Raw genomic sequence first — 22,112 nt, 5'->3', positions numbered from 1 at the left:
GCTTCTGACCTTATCAATCCTCTGAAATGCCTTTCTCCAAAGTTGCAAATGATCTCTTAGTTGTCAAATATAATGGCCTCTTCTCCATCTTCATTCTCCTTAACTGCTCTACAGCTTCTGATACTGTGGATTCCTCTCTCCTTGATATTTTCTTCTCCCTAGGTTTTCAGGACATCCTTTCTGGGTTCTTCTCCTACCTATCTGACTTCTCTGTGTCTCCTTTGTTGGGTCCTCTTCAAGTTCATGCCCTCTAGCCATAGACATCCCTCAAGATTCTGTCCTGAGTTCCCTTCTCCCTTTATACTACTTAGCGATCTCATCAGCTTCCATGGATTTCATTGCTTTATTAATTACTTTATGCTGATGATTCTCAAATCTACCTTTCCTGTACCAGTCTCTCTGCTGACCTCCAGTATTGAATTTCCAACTGCCTTTCAGGCAATCTAGAATTGAATGTCCAGTAGACATCTGAAACTCGGTCTGTGCAAAATAGAATTCATTATCTTTCTTCCTAAAACCTCCCTCCCTCCTACTTTCCTTTTTACTGTAGAGGACAACACCATCTTCCCAATTCCTCAGGCTCTCAACCTATGAGTTTGCAAATAGTGAATTCCTCACTATCTCTCACCCCTCCATAGTCAAGCTTTTGCCAAGGCCTGCTGATTTTACCTTTGTAATATCTTTCCTTTTTTTGTTGTTTTGTTTTGTTTTTGTGTTTTGTGTTTTTTGTTTTTTGGTGAGGCAATTGGGGTTAAGTGACTTGCCCAGGGTCACACAGCTAGTAAGTGTTAAGTGTCTGAGGCTGGATTTGAATTCAGGTACTCCTGACTCCAGGGTCAGGGCTCTATCCACTGCGCCACCTAGCTGCCCCTTGTAATATCTTTCTTACACTCCCCCTTCTCTCCTCTGACATTGCCACCACTCACGCAGGCCCTCATCACCTCACCCCTGGATTATTGCAAAAGCCTGATGGTGGGTCCACCTGCTTCAATTCTCTCCCATTTCCAATCCATTCTCTGTTCAGCCACTAAAGAAATTTTCCTAAAACACAAGTCTGATCATGTCACCCCCCCCCCCCAAATAAACTCTAGTGACTTCCTGTCGTCTCCAGGAGCAAGTGTAAAATGCTGTTTCTGGTGTTCAAAGCCCTTCTGAACGTAGTCTCCCACCTTTCTAGTTTCCCTTACCTTACTCCCTTGCCACATACTCTTCAATCCAGTGACTTTGGACTTCTGGCTATTCCACTAACAAGACACTCCATTTCTTTACTATGGGCATTTTCTCTGTCTGCCATACCTGCAACTCTCTCCCTCCTCAACTCCAACTACTGATCTCCCTGGCTTCTTTTTTTACATCCCAACTAAGATCTACCTCCTACAGTAAGCCTCTCTCGTAATTCCAGTACCTTTCCTCTTAATTATTTCTTATTTATCCCGTATAGAGCTTATTTTACATTTATTGGGTTCCATGTTATCTCCCTCATTAGATTTTAAATTCCTTGAGGTTAGGGACTGACTTTTGCCTCTCTGTATGGCCAGCACTTAGCACAATGCCTGATACATAGTAAGTACTTAATAAATATTGATGGGTTGATTGATGAAAGGCTTTGAACTCCAAACAGAGGACTTTATATTTGATTCTAGAGGTAATAGGGAGCCATTGTAGTTTATTGAGTAGAGGTGTAACATAGTTTTTGTATTTCCCTCCTATTCTCTTTTTTTTAAATTTTTAATGTATAAGGTATTTTATTTTTTCCGTTACATGTAAAGATAGTTCTCAACTTTTGTTTATACAAGCTTTACAATTTCAGATTTTTCTCCCTCCCTCCCCTCCCTCCCCCCTCCCCTAGACAGCAGGTAATCTGATATAGGTTATATCTATATATCTCTATACATATAGATATAGATATATACACATAATAACATTAATCCTATTTCTGCATTAATCCTGTTACAAGAGAAAAAATCAGAGCAGTGATGCAAAACCTCAAAATAGAAAAAAAAACACAACAGCACCCAAAACAAAAGAAATAATATGGTTCAATCAGCATCTATACTCCACAGTTCTTTCTTTCTTTTTTTTTCTTGGATTTGGAGATCCTCTTCTATCATGAGTTCCCTGGAACTCTTCTGTGCCATTGCATTGGTGAGAAGAATATAGTCCATCACAGTAGGTCAACACTCAATGTTGATGATACTGTGTACAATGTTCTTCTGGTTCTGCTTATCTCACTCATCATCAGCTCACGTAAGACCCTCCAGATTTCTCTGAACTCTTCCTGCTCATCATTTCTTACAGCACAATAGTATTCCATTGTATTCATATACCACAACTTGTCCAGCCATTCCCCAATTGATGGGCACCCCCTCAACTTCCAATTCCTTGCTACCACGTAAAGAGCAGCTATAAATATTTTTGTACATGTGGGTCCCTTTCCCCCTTCCATGATTTCTTTGGGCAAAAGACCTAAAAGTGGGATTGCTGGGTCAAAGGGTATGCACAGCTTTATTGCCCTTTGGGCATAATTCCAAATTGCTCTCCAGAATGGTTGGATCAGCTCACAGCTCCACCAACAATGCATTAGTGTTCCAATTTTCCCACAGCCTCTCCAACATTTATTATCTTCCTTTTTTGTCATTTTAGCCAATCTGATAGGTGTCAGGTGGTACCTCAGAGTTGTTTTAATTTGCATCTCTCTAATCATTAGAGATTTAGAGCATTTTTTCATATGGGAATAGATAGCTTTGGTTTCTTCATCAGAAAACTGCCTGTTCATATCCTTTGACCATTTCTCAATTGGGGAATGACTTGGATTCTTATAAATTTGATTTAATTCCCTATATATTTTCGAGATGAAGCCTTTATCAGAAGCACTGGTCTCAAAAATTGTTTCCCAGTTTTCTGCCTCCCTTCCAATTTTGGATGCATTGCTTCTGTTTGTACAAAAAATTTTTAATTTAATATAATCAAAATCATCCATTTTGCATTTTATAATATACTCTATCTCTTGTTTGGTCAAATCCTATTCTCTTTTAAATCCTTTCTTCACAATCTATCTTCCAAAGTTAGAATTTGCTTATGACGAAGTTTTCCTTAAAGCCAAGTGGCCTCTTATTCCTTTCTTTATAATTCTCACTTTCTTTGTTAAGTTGAATGAATTTCTGAACTCAATTCTGTATTTATTCTCTCCTTTGATCAGTTCTGATAAAAGTAAGGTTCAAGTAGCTGCCTCCTTTTCCTTGTTTTTTTACTTTTATATCCCACTTATGTGAAATTGTAACTCCATCCTTCCTCTTTTCCATAGTTTTTCCTTCATCCTTCCCTTTCCTGTCTTCTTTTAAATGATCAAGACCTAATCAACCCAATCCTTGACTCTGTCTTATTTAACTCCTTCTGTTATACTTGGTATCCCAGCATTCTGAAGGTAGAATTCTATCATCTCCCTCATTAAAATTTAAACAATGTATAGATACGTCTGGCAGATTACTTTTATTTACCATCCTAGGTCTGTTATTTTTAGTATATGATACTTTATATTTTCTTTTTTTCTTTTTTTTTTGTGGGGCAATGGGGGTTAAGTGACTTGCCCAAGGTCACACAGCTAGTAAGTGTAAAGTGTCTGAGGGCAGATTAGAACTCTGGTTCTCCTGAATCCAAGGCCAATGTTTTATCTACTGCGCCATCTGGCTTCCCCAATACCTTTTATTTTCTAATTTTTTCTTTTGACCTTTTAAAGTATGTTTTCTTGTTTCATGATGTCATTAACTTCCATTTGGTTCATTATAATTTTCATAGTCTATTACATGGGTAAGATTTTGTTTGTCATCTAATAAGTTAATTCTTTGACTTCTCGAACTTTAAGTGGTCAGTAGATAGACTTCATGGGGGGGGTCTATGAACTTAGATGGGAAAATACATATGTATTTTCATTTCACTTACCTCTGATATTTAGTGTTTTCTTCAGTTGTGAACATGTGCAGCAAATACTTTCCATAGATTTGCTTAGACTGCTAAAGGGGTCATGACACAAAAAAGATAAGAATCCTTGTTCCAGAACTCTTGTTTGATTTAGATTATCATTTTTTTAAATCTCTTGCTTCATTTATTCTAGAAATTCTAGTTGACCTTGTGTCCAGGCTGTTTTTCTTTGACACTTTGCTATTAGATGTTTCTCTTATTTTGGTTCTATCATGGTTTTGTTGGTGTCTTGTTGGGACTTTGTATCAGAGCCAGGCCCTGTGCACCACTAGAGAGAACACTGAGCTCTTGAATAATTGGTTTTGTTGAAATTCTTTGTTACAAAGGTTGGTTCTCTGGGAGGGGGAGGAGGAAAGGGTGTATTGGGAAAATGTAGATGATATAAAAACAAAAGGGTATCAATAACAAATTTTTTTAAAAGGTGAAGGAACCATATTTTGACTCTTATCACAGTCTGTTGAGAGCTAGGCTTGATTCAAGCTGGTTTGACACTGAGTTTAGAATTAGAATGAAATAAGATACCCATAGGCCATCTAAGAGTTAATGAATGGAGATTTACTTAGTGACAGCACAGAAGGAATAATCACCATGAGTGACAAAAGCTGCCAGTTGGCATCTGTTCCTGCTCCCTGTACAATTTCATGCCCCTTTCTACTGGATCTGGGACTTGTTCCTTCTCTGATGTGAAGCCATGAGGCCTGGGAAGCTCTGCACACTTATAGCTAGACTCCATCTTTATCAATTGCAGTCCTCTCTGCTTCCCTACCTGGGCTCACTGTGATTAAAAAAATAATTCTAATCAGGACTCTATCTGGTGCATTATTTTTGTATCTGTAGAGTAATTGTGGGGGAGAAACTGATTATATGAATTATTTCTACTTTGCCATCTTCCAGGATCTCTCCAGCACTCTTCACTGTATCTTGTTATTGTTTATTGTGAGTTTCCTTGATGACAGTATAAAAAGGGAACAGGAAGGCTTTTATAAATTTTCTTAAACATATCATATCTTCAGTTATAAATTCACCAAAATGTATATTAAATACAGGATCTCACTGCATTTATTATTTGTTGATTGGATCCAATTAAGCACTCTTCCAACAAAGTATCTTCCATTTATATGATAGCACCATTTCAGAATTCCTTGATAGAATGCCAAACAGATAATTTTGTTCAGTAGCCTTCTGATAATTAATACCAAGAGAAACATAAGTTTGAGCCACTTATGCTTGTCAAAGTTATTCACCATTGTCATAAGGTATTCTGACTTTTAGCGTTATTTTAATCCTCTCCTATATATTCCTCACCCCCAACTCTGGGGACAAAAACCAAAACTTCAGTAACTGAAGCAAATTTATTTTTGCAGGTATCTACTGATGGAAATGCTGGACTCTTGGCAGAACCCCAGATTGCCATGATCTGTGGCAAACTCAATATGCATATGAATGTGCAGAATGGGAAATGGGAGACTGACCCATCTGGGACAAAAACTTGCACTGGAGCAAAAGAGGGAATTTTAGAGTACTGCCAGGAAGTAAGTACCTCTGTCACATGACACTTCTAATACTTTTAAAAGACTAATGCAATAATTTTTCTTGTATAGCCCTGTTTTTATTCAGAATATTCTTCCCATTTGAGAGATAGCATGGCATAGTGGATTCTGCATCAACCTTGAAGTCAACAAGATCTAGGTCCTGCCTCTGAAACATTAGTTATTTGACTAGGGCAAAGTATGTCACTTCTTGTTGCCTCAGAAGTTGTTAGTCTGTAAATTACAGAGGAGATGCCAATATGTAAGTAGAGAAAGTTTCCTTACCAGGAGTCCCCTATACCAAGGAAATTATTGATTGGACCAACAAAAATGGTATTTCCATTAAACTTAGAATAATAGATTTAAAAGACTTGGACATTTAGCCTATTAAAAAAATAAAAAACAACTGATCTAGAAATGTGTATTTTTTAGTTCTAAACATCCTCAAACTAAAAAAGTCTGTTCTTTATCAGTTAATTTCTACTGGCAGGAAGTTTTTCCTTTTCTCATTTAGTGTTGATAGAGAACCACTAGTCATCATTTTCTTTATATAGTCCTTCATATTTTGGAAGATTTCTTTCAGTATTCTTGTCTATTCTGAATCATGATTAATAAATGCTATTTAATTTCCTATTGGTTCAAAGTCTGAGCAATTATGTCCCCCAAATGCCAATCTTATTAGTTTAAAAAAGAATTTACCTCTTTTATATCACATATAGAAGTACACATTGATAGAAAGCTGTGAATGGGGAGGTTAGAGCTAGATCAGTGTCCCACTTGAGTTTGTATGTGGAACTCTGCCATTGTGGATTAGTCTGAACCTTGTTAAGTATCATTACTCCCTAATGACACATGCAACCACTGAGGAATCAGGGACAGAATCCTAGAACTGACCAGAAATGTAATAATGAGGCTTTTAATTTTTTTTTTTTTAGTGAGGTAATTGGAGTTAAGTGACTTGCCCAGGGTCACACAGCTAGTAAGTGTTAAGTGTCTGAGGCTGGATTTGAACTCAGGCACTCCTGACTCCAGGGCCGGTGCCCTACCCACTGTGCCACCTAGCTGCCCCAATAATGAGGCTTTTGATGAGACTGCCTCATGCTGACTTTCCCCTGTGCTTTTTTGGAGTGGAGTGGTGGTGTAGAGAACCTCTCACTTGCTATCTGCTTTGTTACTCCCTTGCTTTACCCTAATGGTGAACTGCTTAGAGATGAAGCTAGCTGCCTTGCTCCTAATTCCTCTCCCCATTTTCTCAGTAGTAGACTGTGACCCCTTTTAAAATAGCTGTTTATGTAAATAATATTATTTTAAGTGTTTTCTCTGTAAGTGTGTGTTTGTGGTGCTCCCTTCCTCCTCCCATGAGATCTCTCCTTCCTTTTTTTTTTTTTTTTTTTTGGTGAGGCAATTGGGGTTAAGTGACTTGCCCAGGGTCACACAGCTAGTGTTAAGTGTCCGAGTTCAGATCAGGTCTCCCTGAATCCAGGGCCAGTGCTCTATCTACTGTGCCACCTAGCTGCCCTGATCTCTCCTTCCTTTAACCCATAAATATTCAAGTTTCTGCTGTTATTGAGCACTCTTTTGTACTTGGTATAAGGAATTCCCACATGCACGGGCCTTTTTCTTGTAATAGATCAAGTTACTACCCATGTCTTATGGAGTTATGACTTTTGGTTAACAGTGTCAATGTATTAAAATACAGATGCTCATTTGAATCTGTGATACATCTGTATACTTGATTGCTTTCAGTGAGATTTGGAATTGAAGGAGGACAAAACCTTAGAGCAGAAAAATAGATTTGAAGCCTTCAGGTTGCATAAACTAAAAGTTGTATTTTGTCAGTGAAAATTAATTTGTGGCTCAAGCTTAATATTTACCAAGAGTACAGTACATAAAATGGAGAAAGATAGTATTCTATGGAGACTGACATCTCCTGAGATAGTAGCCAGTCAGGAGCCCAAGGCTATAAACAAGCAAAGAATCTTTCTCCCTCTTTCTCCAACCGATTTATGAAAGGTATCCTTGATAGTCAAATAAAAAATCATTAATTAGGCACCCATTATATGCCAGACACTGTGCCATGAATCCAAAGAAGGAAACTATCCCTCTCTCAAGCTCTCTGTGAGCTCACAGTCTAATGAGGAGACAACATGCAAGCAACTATGTATGAACAAGATTTAGATAAATTGGAGGTAATTAAGAAAGGCTTCTTGAAGAAGATGGGACTTTAGCTGAGACCTGAAGGAAACTTGGGAATCCAGGAGATGGAAACGAAGAAAGAATTCTAGGCATGAGGAACAGCCAGTGAAAATACTCAAAGTTGGAGATGTAGTGTCTGATGTGAGGGAAAGCAAGGAGGCTAGTATTAAGGATCACGTGGTATGTTTGAGGGAGCAGAATAAGATGTAAGAAAACTGATAAAGTAAAATTTTGTCAGGTTATAAAGTGCTTTAAAAAGCCCTAACAAGAATTTTACACTTGAGTTTATTGAATAAGGTTGTGACATGGTCAGAACTGTGTTTTAGAAAAATCCATTTGGGATCAATAGGTGGCATGGTGGATAAAGTGCTGGACCCAGCTGGAGTTAAAGTTCTAAGTTCAAGTCCAGCTTCAGGCACTTACTAGCTGTTTGACTCTGGGCAAGTCACTTCACCCTGTTTGCCTCAGTTTTTTCATCTGTAAAATGAGCTGGAGAAAGAAATGGCATACAACTCTACTGTCTTTGCCAAGATAACTCCAAAAGGGGTCATAAAGTCAGACACGCCTAAACAGTAACAGTGCATGGACTGGAAGGGGAAGAGACTTGAGCAAGAAGCCCAAACAGAAGACTATTGAAGTAGTCCAGGCAGGAGAATTTGGGTTGTGGTAGTTTCAACAGGAAGAAGATATACTTGTGAGATTTAAAATTGGATACAGGAGCATTAGACTCCCTTTTAACCTTTCCCTTATATATCTCTCAGACCAATAAGTGAAAGAAGTCTCTGAGCTTTAGTTAGAACTTTTATTGTTTGGGAATTACTTAGCCAACAAAACAAGGCGATGTTGATTAGAGAGATAGGAAAGTAGAAATACAAATAAATAGTCTTAGATCTAAGCTTAGTCTATCTTCTGTATAGAACTCACCAAAAACCCAAAAGGCCACCTCTGAGGTTAAGAATGCATTCAAGCACGTGCTGTTACGGAGGACCAGGCCAAGTTGAACCTGAATCTGCATCTGTGTGTGCAGAGCAAGCCAGCGGTCCAGGAGAGTGGAAGAAAAAAAGACATCACTTCCGTTTTCTCCTTGCCTTTAAGCTAGCACCCCAGAAGCGGAGTGCTTAACAGACGGAGGTGGAGTCCTTAGCAGACGCATGGGCAGCTTGTCAAGGTCTCCTCCCCGAAAGGGTGGTCCTTCAAAAACTTGGCGTCACTAATGACTGTTAAAAAAAACTTTCACTTTTACCACCTACTGTTCTTAAGTCCTAAAGGTTGGCAGCATTTGACCACAGATTGGGTACAGGGCAAGAGACAGAGAGGGAATGAAGAAGCCAACATGACACCTAGGGTGACTAGGAGGATGGTTTTGTTCTAGAAAATAATAAGGAAATTAAGATATAGAGAGCATTTTGGGGGAAAGATACAGAATTTAGTTTGGGATATATTGAGTTGAATACAATATACCTAAGAAGTGGTTACCCAGCCTCTGCCTGAAGACCTCCAATCAAAGGAAACCTTTTAAAGCAGCACATTCTGGTTTTGGTCAGCTATAATGCTAGACAGTTGTTCCCTTCTTCCCCCCTCCCCCAAGCCTGAATTTGCTCTTTTTGCAATGAATCCCTATTATTTCTGGTTCTGTTGCCACTGTGGGAATATAACATTTAAAGACAGTTCTCTTCAAGGTGAACATATCCATTTCCTTTCACTCATAATCTTTTGTGTTTTTTTGGTTGTTTTTTTATGGGGCAATGAGGGTTAAGTGACTTGCCTAGGGTCACACAACTAGTTAAGTGTCAAGTGTCTGAATCCAGATTTGAATTCAGGTCCTCCTGAATCCAGGGCTGATGCTTTATCCACTGTGCCACCTAGCTTCCCCTCACTCATAATCTTTTTTTTGTTGTTGTTGAGGCAATTGGCCACTCATAATCTTTTGAAATGGACTTATGGCCTATCACCATGCTGGTTACCCTGTTTTGGACTCATGCCAGTTTATTAATGTCCTTAAACAGTGGCACCCAGAACTGAACACCATTCCATAAGAGGGCTGATAAGAAGAGATCTCTTGAGTGGGACTAGATCCTTCCTGTTTATGACAGCTATGCTTGATGTAGCCTACAATCACATTAGCTTTCTTGGCCACATTGTTGACTAAGTTGAGATTATTTTTGGAACATGCCTCCCCTGTTTTATCCACATGAAGTCTTTTAGCTTTGCATCCTTGTGTAGACCTTTACATTTAACCTTAGTGAATTTAATATTATTAGATTCAACCTATGCAATAACCTGTCAAAATTATTTTGGATCCTGACTCCTCTGTCCATTTTATTAGCTGTCTCTCAGTTTTGTATTCTTTGAAGATTTGTTGAAAATATCTTCTGTGTCCTTGTCTAAGTCATTGATAGAAATCACAGGACAATCACAGATCCCTGGAGTTTACCACTAGTGTTCACCTGCCACGTGTAGTTTGAACCACAAAGGGCTATTCTTTGAGTTTGTCTAGCTAACTCTAATCCATATCCCTCACCTTCTCCACAGGAATATTAAAAGATACTTTATTCAGAGCTTTGCTAAAACCAGTGTAAACTATATCTGCAGCATTCCTCTTAGCTACTAATTTCATAATCCTGTCAAAAAGGAAATGGGATTAGTCTGGCATGACCTGTTCATTCAACATTACTTCCCTTCCTGCTCTGTGATCCAGCCACACTCACAAGACTCCATTTCCCATCTCTGCACTTTTTCACTGTCTTTACCCATGTCTGGAATATACTGCCTCCTTACCTCCAAGTCCCTCTTTTCATTTAAGATGCAGCTCAGGCACTATCTTCTACATGAAGCCTTTCTGATTACCCCAACTAATAGTTCTCTCCCTCCTAAACTACTGTTTGTTTAACTATTTTTGTGTATGTATATGTATACATATTTGTTAAATTTATATTTATGCTATTTATTTTTATATGCGCTTGTGTTCCTCCTTAGAAAGATCATTGCAAGTAAGAATTGCTTCATTCTTTATACTTTGTACCTAGTTCAGGGGCTTGGCACATAGTTGGCACTTAATAAATATTTGTTGATTGATTGATGAAACCCTGTTAGCTCTTTGTAATCATCACTTCTTAGCCATCTCTTTAATGATCCCTTAGATTTTTCCTGGGGTTCAAAGTAAAACACACTGGACTATAATTTTCAACCTCTGTACTATTATCTTTTGTGAAAATTGAAACAGTAGCCCTGTTCCAGTCTTGTGGTTTCTCCATAGGTTTCCATGACCTTTCAGATATCATTGACAATGTCTGAGCATTCATGTCTTGAAGTTCTTTTAGGATTCAAGAATGTAGTCCATTTCTGTCAAATGACTTGAATTCACCAAGGGTTACTAGCTACTCCCTTGGGGGCAGCTAGGCAGTGCAGTGGGTAAAGCACCGGCCTTGGATTCAGGAGGACCTGAGTTCAAATCCAGCCTCAGACACTTGGCACCTACTAGCTGTGTGACCCTGGGCAAGTCACTTAACCTTCATTAGACTAGCTATTTCCTTATTCTCTCTCCTTACTTATCTTGAATATCAACTCTCTGTTAGTCATTTTTGTTTTGCCATTTCCATTGCAGACACTAGCCTCCTTGCTTGTCCTCACATAAGAAAATACATCTCTAACTTCAAGTATTTTCCCTGGATTGTTCCTCATGCCTAGACTTCTTGCTCTTCATTTCCATCTCCTGGATTCCTAAGCTTCTTTTAGATCTCAGCTAATCCCACCTTCTTACAAGATGCCTTTCCTGAACCCCTTTAATGCTAGTGACTTCCCTCAAAAATTACCTCCAGTTTATCTATACCTTGTTCATACATGATTATTTGCATGTTGTCTCTCCATTAGACTTTGAAGTACCTTAAGAGCTGGGAGAGGTTTTTGCCCTGCTTTTGAGACTGTGTGTGTGTGTGTGTGTGTGTGTGTGTGTGTGGAGAGAGAGAGCACCAAGCCCTTATCAGAGAAATTCAATACAAAGATTTTTTCCTATTTGACCACTTAAGGTTGTCTATGCAGAAGCTTTTCAAAAGTTTCAAGTGATAAAACTTAGCTTTTTTTATCTTTTGTGATTGCCTCTATCTCTTATTTGGGTAAAAATATATCTCTTCCCATAGTTATGAAAGGTATATGATCTGTTTCCCTTCTAAATTTTAATAGTATGTGATCTTTAATATTAAGGTCACATATCCATTTAGAATGTATTATGGAATGTGATGCCAGACTGCTTTCCAGTTTTCCCAACAGTTTTTATCAAAGAGGGAGTTTTTCTGTAGGAAACTTTTGTTTTCCACTTTATCAAACACTGGGTTATTGAGTTGTATTGTTTCTGAATTGCCTTTGTCTAATCCATTCCGTTGACCCATCTCCCTATTTTTTAACCAGGAACAGGTGGTTTTGATAATTGGTATTTTATAACACAGTTTGAGGTCAGGAAGTACAATTCACCCTTTAACTTTACTTCTTTTCATTATTTCCTTTGATATTCTAGAACTTTTTTTTCAAATGAATTTTGTTATTTTATTGAGCTCTGTAAAGTATTCCCTTGGTAATTTGATTGGTATAATATTAATTATAATTAAAAGTATAAATTAATTTTAGTAGTATTTTCGTTTATATTACGTTGGCAAGTTCTAGCCATGATCACTGAACATTTGTCCTGTTATTTGGCTTACTCTTTATTTCTTTAAGGAGTGCTTCATAATTGAATCTATACAAGTCTTTTGTGTGTTTTGGGAGGTTAATCCCCAGATATTTTATAAATTTTGTTATTATTTGAAATGGGATTTCCCTTTCTATTATTGTTTCTTGTGTTTTGATATTCTGTAGAAATGTTGATTTTTGAGGATTGATTTTGTCGCCTGCAACTTGGCCGAAGCTGTTAACTATCTCGATTAGTATCTTTGCTGATTCCCTGAGGTTTTCCAAGTAAAGTATCATATCATCAGCAACAGGAATAGTTTTATCTCCTCCTTGCCTATCTTTATTCCTTTAATTCCTTTCCCTTATTGGTATTGTTAGCATTTCCAGAACTATATCGAATAATAGTGGAAAGAATAGACATCCAGGGCAACTAGGTGGCCCAGTGGATAAAGCACCAGCCCTGGATTCAGGAGGACCTGAGTTCAAATGCAGCCTCTGACACTTGATATGTACCAGCTATGTACTCCTGGACAAGTCACTTAACCAAAAAATAAATAAATAAATAAGAGTGGACATCCTTGTTTCATTCTCATATTTATTGGGAAAGGTTGTGGTGGTGTCCCTGTTGCATATGATGCTTGCTTTTGGTTTAGGTAGATATTTTTTTTATGATATAAAAAAAGTTCTGCCTATATGTAAGTTTTTTTGTTTGTTTTAGCATAAAAGGTGTACTTTGTCAAAGGCTCTTTCTGCATCTATTGAGATGATCTATGGTTTTGGATGTCTTTGTTTTTGATATGATGAGTTATGTTGAGGTTTTGATATAATTATGTTGAGTTTCTGGGACTCATCCCACTTGGTCATAAATGAATGAATAATTGCTGTAATCTGATAGAATTTTGTTTAAAATTATTAAGGCAATGTTCATTAATGATATTGGCCTATAAGATTTTTTTTGTATTTTATCTTTCCCTGGGTTAGGTATTAGGACTGTATTTGTCTCATAAAAGGAATCTGATAGGGTATTTTCTCTGTTTTTGATAATAATTTGTGAGGTACTAACTGTTCTTTAAAAAATTGATAGAATTCTCTTGCAAATGGATCAAGACCTAGAATTTTTAATTTTTTCTTTGATAGTTCCTTTACAGCTAGATCTGTTTCTTTTTCTTAGATTGGCATATTTAAGATCTTTATCTGGTTTTCTGATAAATTGAATATTTTATATTTTTGAAGGTATTCCTCCATTTCTTTTGTGACCTCAGTTTTGTTAGCATATAATTCTGCATGATATGAACTGATCTTTTTATTTCTTCTGGTTTTGCTGTGGTTTCACCTTGATCATTTGCCATTTTATTGATTTAATTTTCTGCTCATTTCTTTTTAATCAGATTAAACAATGGCTTGATCAATTTTATTAGTCTTTTCAAAGACCTAGCTTTTACTTTTATTTGTCATTTATATGTGTGGTGTTTTTTTGTTTTAGGTTTATCTAGGCTCTAAAAACATAGGTGTCATTTCTGACTTCTCACTCTCTCACATACATCCCCTTTCCATTTCCAATGGGTTCTCAATTCTTGTCAATCTTGCCTTTGTAACATCTTTCATATATACCCCTTTCTCTCCTCTGATAATTGTCATCACTCTGGTACATGCCCTCATTAATTCATGCCTGGACTATTGTAATAGTGATGATACAAATAAAATTCTGTCTAGCTGTTAAAGCTCTTTATAACCCGACTCTTTCCTATCTTAACAACATTCTTACACTTTACTCCTCCCCTCCAATGTCCTTTATGATCCAGTGATACTAGTGTCCTTGCTATTCCTCATATAAAATTCTCTATCTCCTGACTCCAGACATTTTCTTTTTTTTTTTTAAGTGAGGCAATTGGGGTCAAGTGACTTGCCCAGGGTCACACAGCTAGTAAGTGTCTGAGGCTGTATTATAGGTTAGTAAATTCCTTCTTCCTTTTTTCTCAACATATTCTCCATTCTCTCCTTTAATTTTTCTTTTAGCACCTTGAAAACACACTACGACCTTCTCTAGGTCCTCCATGATTCTAAATTAATGTTATAATACTTGAAGACATTTGAATTCTGAGAAACACATGTCTTTTCAGCCCGTGATAAATACTAGTTGATTAAAAAAGTCATAAACTGTTTATAATTGTACAATTCCCTCCGTTTGGTCAAATGTCTTTTGGAGGGAGTGTCTTCCCGGATGATTCACTTTCCCATCTGCTTTTAATAGATTTAGATATTTTGTAATCTCTTGAAATGTTATCTAGACCTTCCCATCTCCATATTTTAATCATGATTTTTAGGTAATCTGATTGTTTTCCCTTGATTTGTTTTTTAAGTTGATTGTTTCTGATAGTAGACATACTACCTTTTCTAAGTTACTTTTTTTCCTAATCTTTTGATTTTATTTTAATATTTTTATTGTTCTATAGAGTTATTGCTTTCTGCTTAACTAATTTGAATTTTGTCACCATCTATTGTAAACTATTAATTCTCTTTGTCTTCCCTACTAGTTGTAATTTTCTTAAATATTTTATTTTGTAACTTGCATTTCATTTCATTCCTTGTTGCTAGGACATTGTTTTCTCTGAGGCTCTACTGAGGCTTGTGGAGTTATTTTCTTCTGGGTTCACCTCTTGGGTTTCTTCCAGTTCAAAATATTTCTTCATTGAGTTTATAAAAAGGACTTAGCACTGTACCTGGCACTTAGTAGATGCCACATAAATGTTTATTCCCTCCCCTGTCCTCTTTCTGTTTACTCATATCTTTACCAATAGTTTCTGGATTGGGACTGTCTCTTCTCTCTTTTGTCAGACCCTTTTGTCCTCTTGGATGGTGTGAACAAACATTTCTTAGTTCTGGATTTGGTGGCGTAGATGATCTAGGTCCCACCTTCTGCAGACATTTATGGATTTTAGCTAAGTCTCCTGTTGGTTTAACTTAGATTTTGGTCTTGGCTTCTTGCAAAATCCTAAATCCATAGCTGACTCCACACTTGCTATGAGCCTGACAGGCTCCAACTATATGTTGATTGTAATTGATAGTTATTGATATAGCAAACCTCCTGCAATACACTAGGTGATTTGCTTACCATAATATGCCTTGGTCCTTTCTCCTGCTGTTTTTGTTGTGAGCTGCCTGGGTAGGCTGGTCTTACTGTGTCTCCAACTGTATTTGAGTCTAGGCTGCTTGGGTTCTGGGTCAGGAGTGGGTCTAGAAACAAGAGGCCTCCGTTTTGGTGCTAGTTTGGCTCTGTCTTTTTTGTAAATTTGGGTCAGGCCCTGTCCTGGGCTGCCTTGGCTATCTGCTGGGTAGCTGTCTGGCCCTATCTCCTATGGTAGCTTAATTTTCCTGTGGTCATCGCCTTGTTTTCCTGCGAAGACTGGAGCAGTCTTCTCTTGCCCAATATTGGGTTGGGCTAGACCTTTTTCCTGCAGTGGTTAGGGCACAGGATGCCTAGCACTGGGCATATTTATAGCCCTTGTGGTGGCTGTGGTTTGAGCGTTGGTCTGGCCTTGTCTTCTATCATAAGACTTAGACGCTTTGGGGCTTTGCCTTCTACCTACCCAGTTTGTTTCTACTGGGAGCTTCCATTAGAGTCTGGCAGTTTTATATGCAGTTATGAACTGAGGACATTTTTAGAGTATTTACTAGCATGTTTGTGAAGGATCTAGGCCCTTTTAGTTTAACATGTTGCCATCTTCCCTCAAGCCCATTTGTAAAAACACTGTTCTCTCATTGATAGCTGTGAGCTACAGAGTGCCAAACCTCAGGAGAATTCAAGCTGAGGGACTACCAAGGGATTTTTGTATAGGTGTATGGTGGGCACAAGAAGACTGCAGCATATTATTATTTATTACAAAGGAGAGTTAGCTGAGTTTGAGCCGGGGAAGGATGTATCCAGAAATGAAGGTGAAGTAAAAACAAAAAGGTATGAATAAAATAAATAAAAATGTATATTTGAAAAATATATTTTATTAATACCATTTGTCTTTACATTAGACAATTCCTGGACCCCTTTGTCACCTCACCCCAAAATGAACTTTCCCATGTAACAAAAAACAGAAAATAAAAAACCAAGCAACAACCGATACAATGGTTGGTCTCATCTGACAAGTTGTCCAATATTCTGCTCTAGTAGAATCTACCTGTGTGCCCTAAGAAGGAAGGTATATTCATTAAAGGCAGCGAGGTAGCACAGTGTGTAAAGTTCTGGGCCTGGATCAGGATGTTGATATATAGTCCCAGACACTTAATAGCAGTGTGACCCTGGGGAAGTAATTTAACTTCTGTTTGCCTTATTTACCTCGACTGTAAAGTGAGGTTAAAACAACACCTTCCTCACAGAGCTGCTGTGAGGATCAAATGAGGTATTTATAAAGCATTTAGCACAGTGCCCGGCATGATGCTAAGTGCTTCTTCCCTCCTTCCCCATGATCAGATCTATATTTTCATTTTCTTTGTTGGAGATTTTGTTTATATTGTCCATTTGATTCTGCTTATTTTACTCTGCTTTGGTTCATAAAAATATTTCCTTTTTTCTTTGAGTTCCTTATATTTGTCATTTCTTTGTATATAGTAATATCTTCATAGATTCTCTTCAATAACTTCCTTCTCTTTTTGCCCAACTTTCATATTCTGTTAAATATCACAGAGCATACCATTTTAAGATAAGTATTATTTCTTTCTTTTTTTTTTTTTTAAAGTGAGGCAATTGGGGTTAAGTGACTTGCCCATGGTCACACAGCTAGTAAGTGTCAAGTGTCCGAGGCCGGATTTAAACTCAGGTACTCCTGAATCCAGGGCCGGTGCTTTAACCACTGTGCCATCTAGCTGCCCCATAAGTATTATTTCTTAACTTTGTTTTCATGTTTGAATACTTTGAGATACTACAGTGAAACAAATTCATTTCATTTTTGAGAAAGATGAAAATAGGACCATATTACTTGTAAGATTTTTTTTTATCTTGAAGACTTTTTTTAGAAGCTAATAGCTCAGCCGGGCTGAAATGGTTGTTCCTTTGCTGTGCAAAGGATACTTCTTCCTGTACCTCTGCTGTAATTTGTCAGTTAAGATTATGCTAATTCCGTGATCTAATGGTTTAAGGAATTAAATTTTAGAAAAAGGGGGTTTTATTATCAAAATTATGAAAAATGTCTTATGTGGCTAATTTGCTTTAATTCTAAATATATTTGGGAGGGTTATAAAAGTCCAAATAAGTATTGAATCACAGACTATGATATTAATAGACAATACCAGGTGATCTTTTATTGAAGTGCTTGTTTTACTTTAGCTACTTCTGTGAAGTTTATGAATATTTCAAGAATAATAATTATTTACTAGATCCTTAATTTGATGCATATTTTCTACAGATAAGGAAAATTTAAAAGTCCAGGTAATAAATACTTGTAATCAAGAAAGTATATATAGTACTGTCTCTGCTTTTGTGGTAGATTTGGATTTTTTGGGGGGGGGATGAAGTTTAGATAGAAACATTTTGGGGATAAATCATTATTCAGATGTTCTCTAATATTTAATGATGGGACTTTAAAACTGGATAAATTTTTTGTAATTGGATAAACTATTGCTATCATCTTTTCTGTATGTTAAGTAAAAGCACCTATAGGATAAATCCATTGGCATTTTAGCAGTTATTGCTGGTACATCTATTGGTTGGCCATTTTACTATGTCAAAAGTATGTGTTAGGGGGGCAGCTAGGTGGCGCAGTGGATAAAGCACCGGCCTTGGATTCAGGAGGACCTGAGTTCAAATCCAGCCTCAGACACTTAACACTTACTAGCTGTGTGACCCTGGGCAAGTCACTTAACCCCAATTGCCTCACACACACAAAAAAAAGAATGGTATTGTGTAGGTGTTAATTAATGTGTGTGTTCTTCCATTAAATTTGTTTTCAGAGTGCTATTCTGTATCTCTACAGACACAACTTCAGCTTTCTCCCGGATAGCATGCTTTATTTATATTTCTTGGAAAATACCAAGGAAATATTTATAAATATTGCCTTCATCATTGGTCCAGTGACCTCTGGAGTCATTCCTTTTTTTTTTTTTTTTTTTGATGAGGCAATGAGAGCTAAATGATTTGCCCAGGGTCACACAGCTAGTGAGTGTCAAGTGTCTGAGGTCGGATTTGAACTCTGGTCCTCCTGAATCCAGGGCCAGTGCTTTATCTACTGCACCACCTAGATGTCCCAGTAGTCATTCTTTTTTTTTTTTTTTTTCAGGAGTCATTCTTAAAACTTTTAGTTTCTATTCTTCCTTGGTCCACATGTAGAATTTTATATTTATCACATTTTTATATATTTGGAGAGAGTTTCCATGAAATGAAGTAATTAATATGTTTTTCAGAGGAGCTATGTAATTTTATATTATCTGTGTATAATAGGTGATTAATACAGTGCTTGGGTATGCCTCCCTCTTTTTCTTGAAAGTCATACTTAGTTCCCTTAAGTGATGAAAGTGGGTTTAAGACTAGGCAGAACCATAACAGGCTTAAATGGTCTTCCTAAATGGTGCCACATTTTATATTAATTGTTGTGTACTTAATGATGTGTTCTTAAATATAGAGTGGTTTTCTGTGTGAACATCAAATACTCTAGTGTTCTCACTCCATCTGTACTTACTTTGTATATTTGCTCTGTAGACTGAGCTACTTCGGGTGGCTAGGTGGCGCAGTGGATAAAGCACCGGCCTTGGATTCAAGAGTACCTGAGTTCAAATCCATCCTCAGACACTTGACTTACTAGCTGTGTGGCCCTGGGCAAGTCACTTAACCCCCATTGCCCAGCAAAAAAAAAAAAAAAAGACTGAGCTACTAATGTGGGACTGATTCAGAGATTTGGAGGTGATCAGTAAAGATGGTGTAAATGACAGTTTCAGGTAGCTTGTGTACTACCTCTTGAACCCCTTTTGCTTCTCAGCCAATATATTTTCTTCAAATAATCAACATGTATTTATTTAGAGCCTACTGTATTCCAGGCATGGTGCACCATGCTTGGTTCTAAGCATATGAGGACAATAAATGAACCAAGAAGGAGTGAGTGTCCATTCTAGTGGAGGAGATAGCAAGTACACTAAACACAGCACAAATACAGAATTAAGATATGCATAAGTTTGTGTGTGTGTGTGTGTGTGTATATTTTTATATATATACACATATAAAACAAATATATGTATGTACATGTATAATATATATAACAAATACACATATTTGTTAAATTCAAGGTAGTTGGGAGGAAGGATGCTAACAAGTGGTGAACTCAAGAAAAGGATTCACAGGTGTGTTTGAGCTGTGGAGTAAGGAGGGGAAATGCATTCTAAGTGTGTGGCTTCCGAAGGCTGGTGCAAAGGCATGGAGAAAGGAGATGGATGAAATGTTATGTGTGCAGAACTGCAGTAATTATACAAGTGACTCTGCCTTTCTATAGCTCCTCCAACATTGTTTTTCATCTTTACCAGTTTAAGGTGTGAGGTGAAACCTTTAAGTTGTTTTAATTTGCCTGAGATAAATTTTATGTTTATGGCTTGCAATTCTTTTGAAAACTATAATCACTGACTATTTATTTGTTTTTATTTTTTATAAGTAATATGTGATGAAAATGTGCTTTCCTAATCTGTCATTTCTCTTTTATTTCTCTTTTCTTTGGTTCTAGTCATACAAAGATTTTTATATTTTATGTAGTGTAAAAAAATTATGCATTAAAAAAATCATTTCTTCTATTGATGGCTTCTTTTATTAGGAATTCTGCTTCTATTTATAGTCCTGAAAGGTACCTAGTCTCATTATATTCTAGTTGGTGGTTGTTTTTATCAGAATGTTTATAATTGTTTTGTAGCCCTTTTCCATGTATTATGGGTATATGGTGGAAGAAAATACCTTTATACTTAATTTTTGCCAAACTACTTTCCAATTTTTTTATAGTTCCTGTCAAACAGGAGATTCTTCTCTAAATATTTTTCTTATATTTATTGAACACTAGGTTATTAATTAAGTTTACTTGTTTTAGATTCTTTCACATCTCCTCCATCCCAGTGATATGCATTTCTTTTTTTTAACCAGTACAAATAGTTTTGGTGATTACTGCTTTTTAGTAAAATTACAGGTCTTGTAATGCTTGTAATAACTCCTTAAATCTTAATTTTTATTCAAAATTTGAGATTCTGGACCTTTTGTGACCGTTTATATTATAGTGCTATGAAATAATACCTTGGAAGTTTGATTGGTATGGCACTAAGTGAGTAAATTAGAGTAGTGTTGTTTTATTATACTGTGAAGGCCTATGCCTTAAGCAATATGTCAGTACACAGTTCCAGGTATTTAAATTTCTCTTTATTTCTTCATAGAAACAGTGTAGTTGTGATCATTGTAAACTTTATATTGTTTGATGCCATAATTATAATGATAGGACTCCAATATGGAATCACTTAGGCTGATACTCTAAAGACCTAATGCCTATCGAAGTATATAGTCAAGGGTGGGCAGTTAGGTGGCACAGTGGATAAAGCAGCACCAGCCTCGGATTCAGGAGGACCTGAGTTCAAATCAAGCTCCAGACACTTGACACTTACTAGCTGTGTGACCCTGGGCAAGTCACTTAACCCTTATTGCCCTGCCTCCCCCCACCCCCCCAAAAAAAGCACAGTCAAAACAGTTACTACTTTTCCACTGTTAACTTTGTGTCAGGTGCATAAAGCTCGCAGCTTTTGGATTAGATGAATTCTTTTTTTTTTTTTTAATTTTATTTTATTTTACATATAAGGTATTTTATTTTTTCCGTTACATGTAAAGATAGTTCTCAACTTTTGTTTATACAAGCTTTACAATTTCAGATTTTTCTCCCTCCCTCCCCTCCCTCCCCCCTTCCCTAGACAGCAGGTAATCTAATATAGGTTATATCTATATATCTATATACCTATACAGATATAGATATATCTATACACACACATATATATACACATAATAACATTAATCCTATTTCTGCAGTAGTCCTGTTATAAGAGAAAAAAATCAGAGCAATGATGAAAAATCTCAAAATAGAAAAAAAACCAACAGCACCAAAAACAAAAGAAATAGTATGGTTCATTCAGCATCTATACTCCACAGTTCTTTTTTTTTTCCCTTGGATTTGGAGATCCTCTTCTATCATGAGTTCCCTGGAACTCTTCTGTACCATTGCATTGGTGAGAAGAATATAGTCCATCACAGTAGGTCAACACTCAATGTTGATGATACTGTGTACAATATTCTTCTGGTTCTGCTCATCTCACTCATCAGATTGGATGAATTCTTGATCTGCTGCAGGGACCTTGAGTCATTCTCCTTCTGCGGCTAGTTAATAATGTTAGACTATCCCACCAAGTTTGTGGTCCCAATAACGAATTCCCTCTACTTGAGCTTCACTCAAGCCTGGTATTGATAAGGGACCCTGAGAACTTTTCTACCACATTTGGGTCTAAGGAATTGCCCCCCTTTACATCTAGCACCACGTACTAGTTCTCAACCAAGCCCTTTTTTAGGGCTTTATGATCTTGCTACCTGAACCTCAGTTTTGAGCATGTTTTCTCCTAGGACATGGCCTTTGACCTCAGGCTGAGGTGAGTTTCTTGCACATGGGGAAAAATTATATTGCCATATAGTGTGTATATGTTTTTATTTTATTTTGCTCGATGTGTCACATAATGATACAGCTCGTGATTGTATCCTTTTCC

At 37.0% G+C, this 22,112-nt stretch overlaps 1 protein-coding gene across 2 annotated transcripts in view; it reads left to right on the top strand.

The window, feature by feature from the left end:
• LOC122746025 (amyloid beta precursor protein) overlaps nt 1–22,112 on the top strand; it is a 169,491-nt gene that overhangs the window by 22,462 nt on the left and 124,917 nt on the right. For both annotated transcript variants that reach the window (XM_043991498.1, XM_043991499.1), the window contains exon 2: nt 5,343–5,510. In XM_043991498.1, the coding sequence (XP_043847433.1) occupies nt 5,343–5,510 (168 nt within the window). The remainder of the gene's footprint in view (nt 1–5,342; nt 5,511–22,112) is intronic.

Source organism: Dromiciops gliroides, chromosome 3 (genome assembly GCF_019393635.1).
Source record: "Dromiciops gliroides isolate mDroGli1 chromosome 3, mDroGli1.pri, whole genome shotgun sequence".
Classification (NCBI taxonomy): Eukaryota; Metazoa; Chordata; class Mammalia; order Microbiotheria; family Microbiotheriidae; genus Dromiciops; species Dromiciops gliroides.
This window is presented reverse-complemented; position numbering and strand designations above follow the sequence as displayed.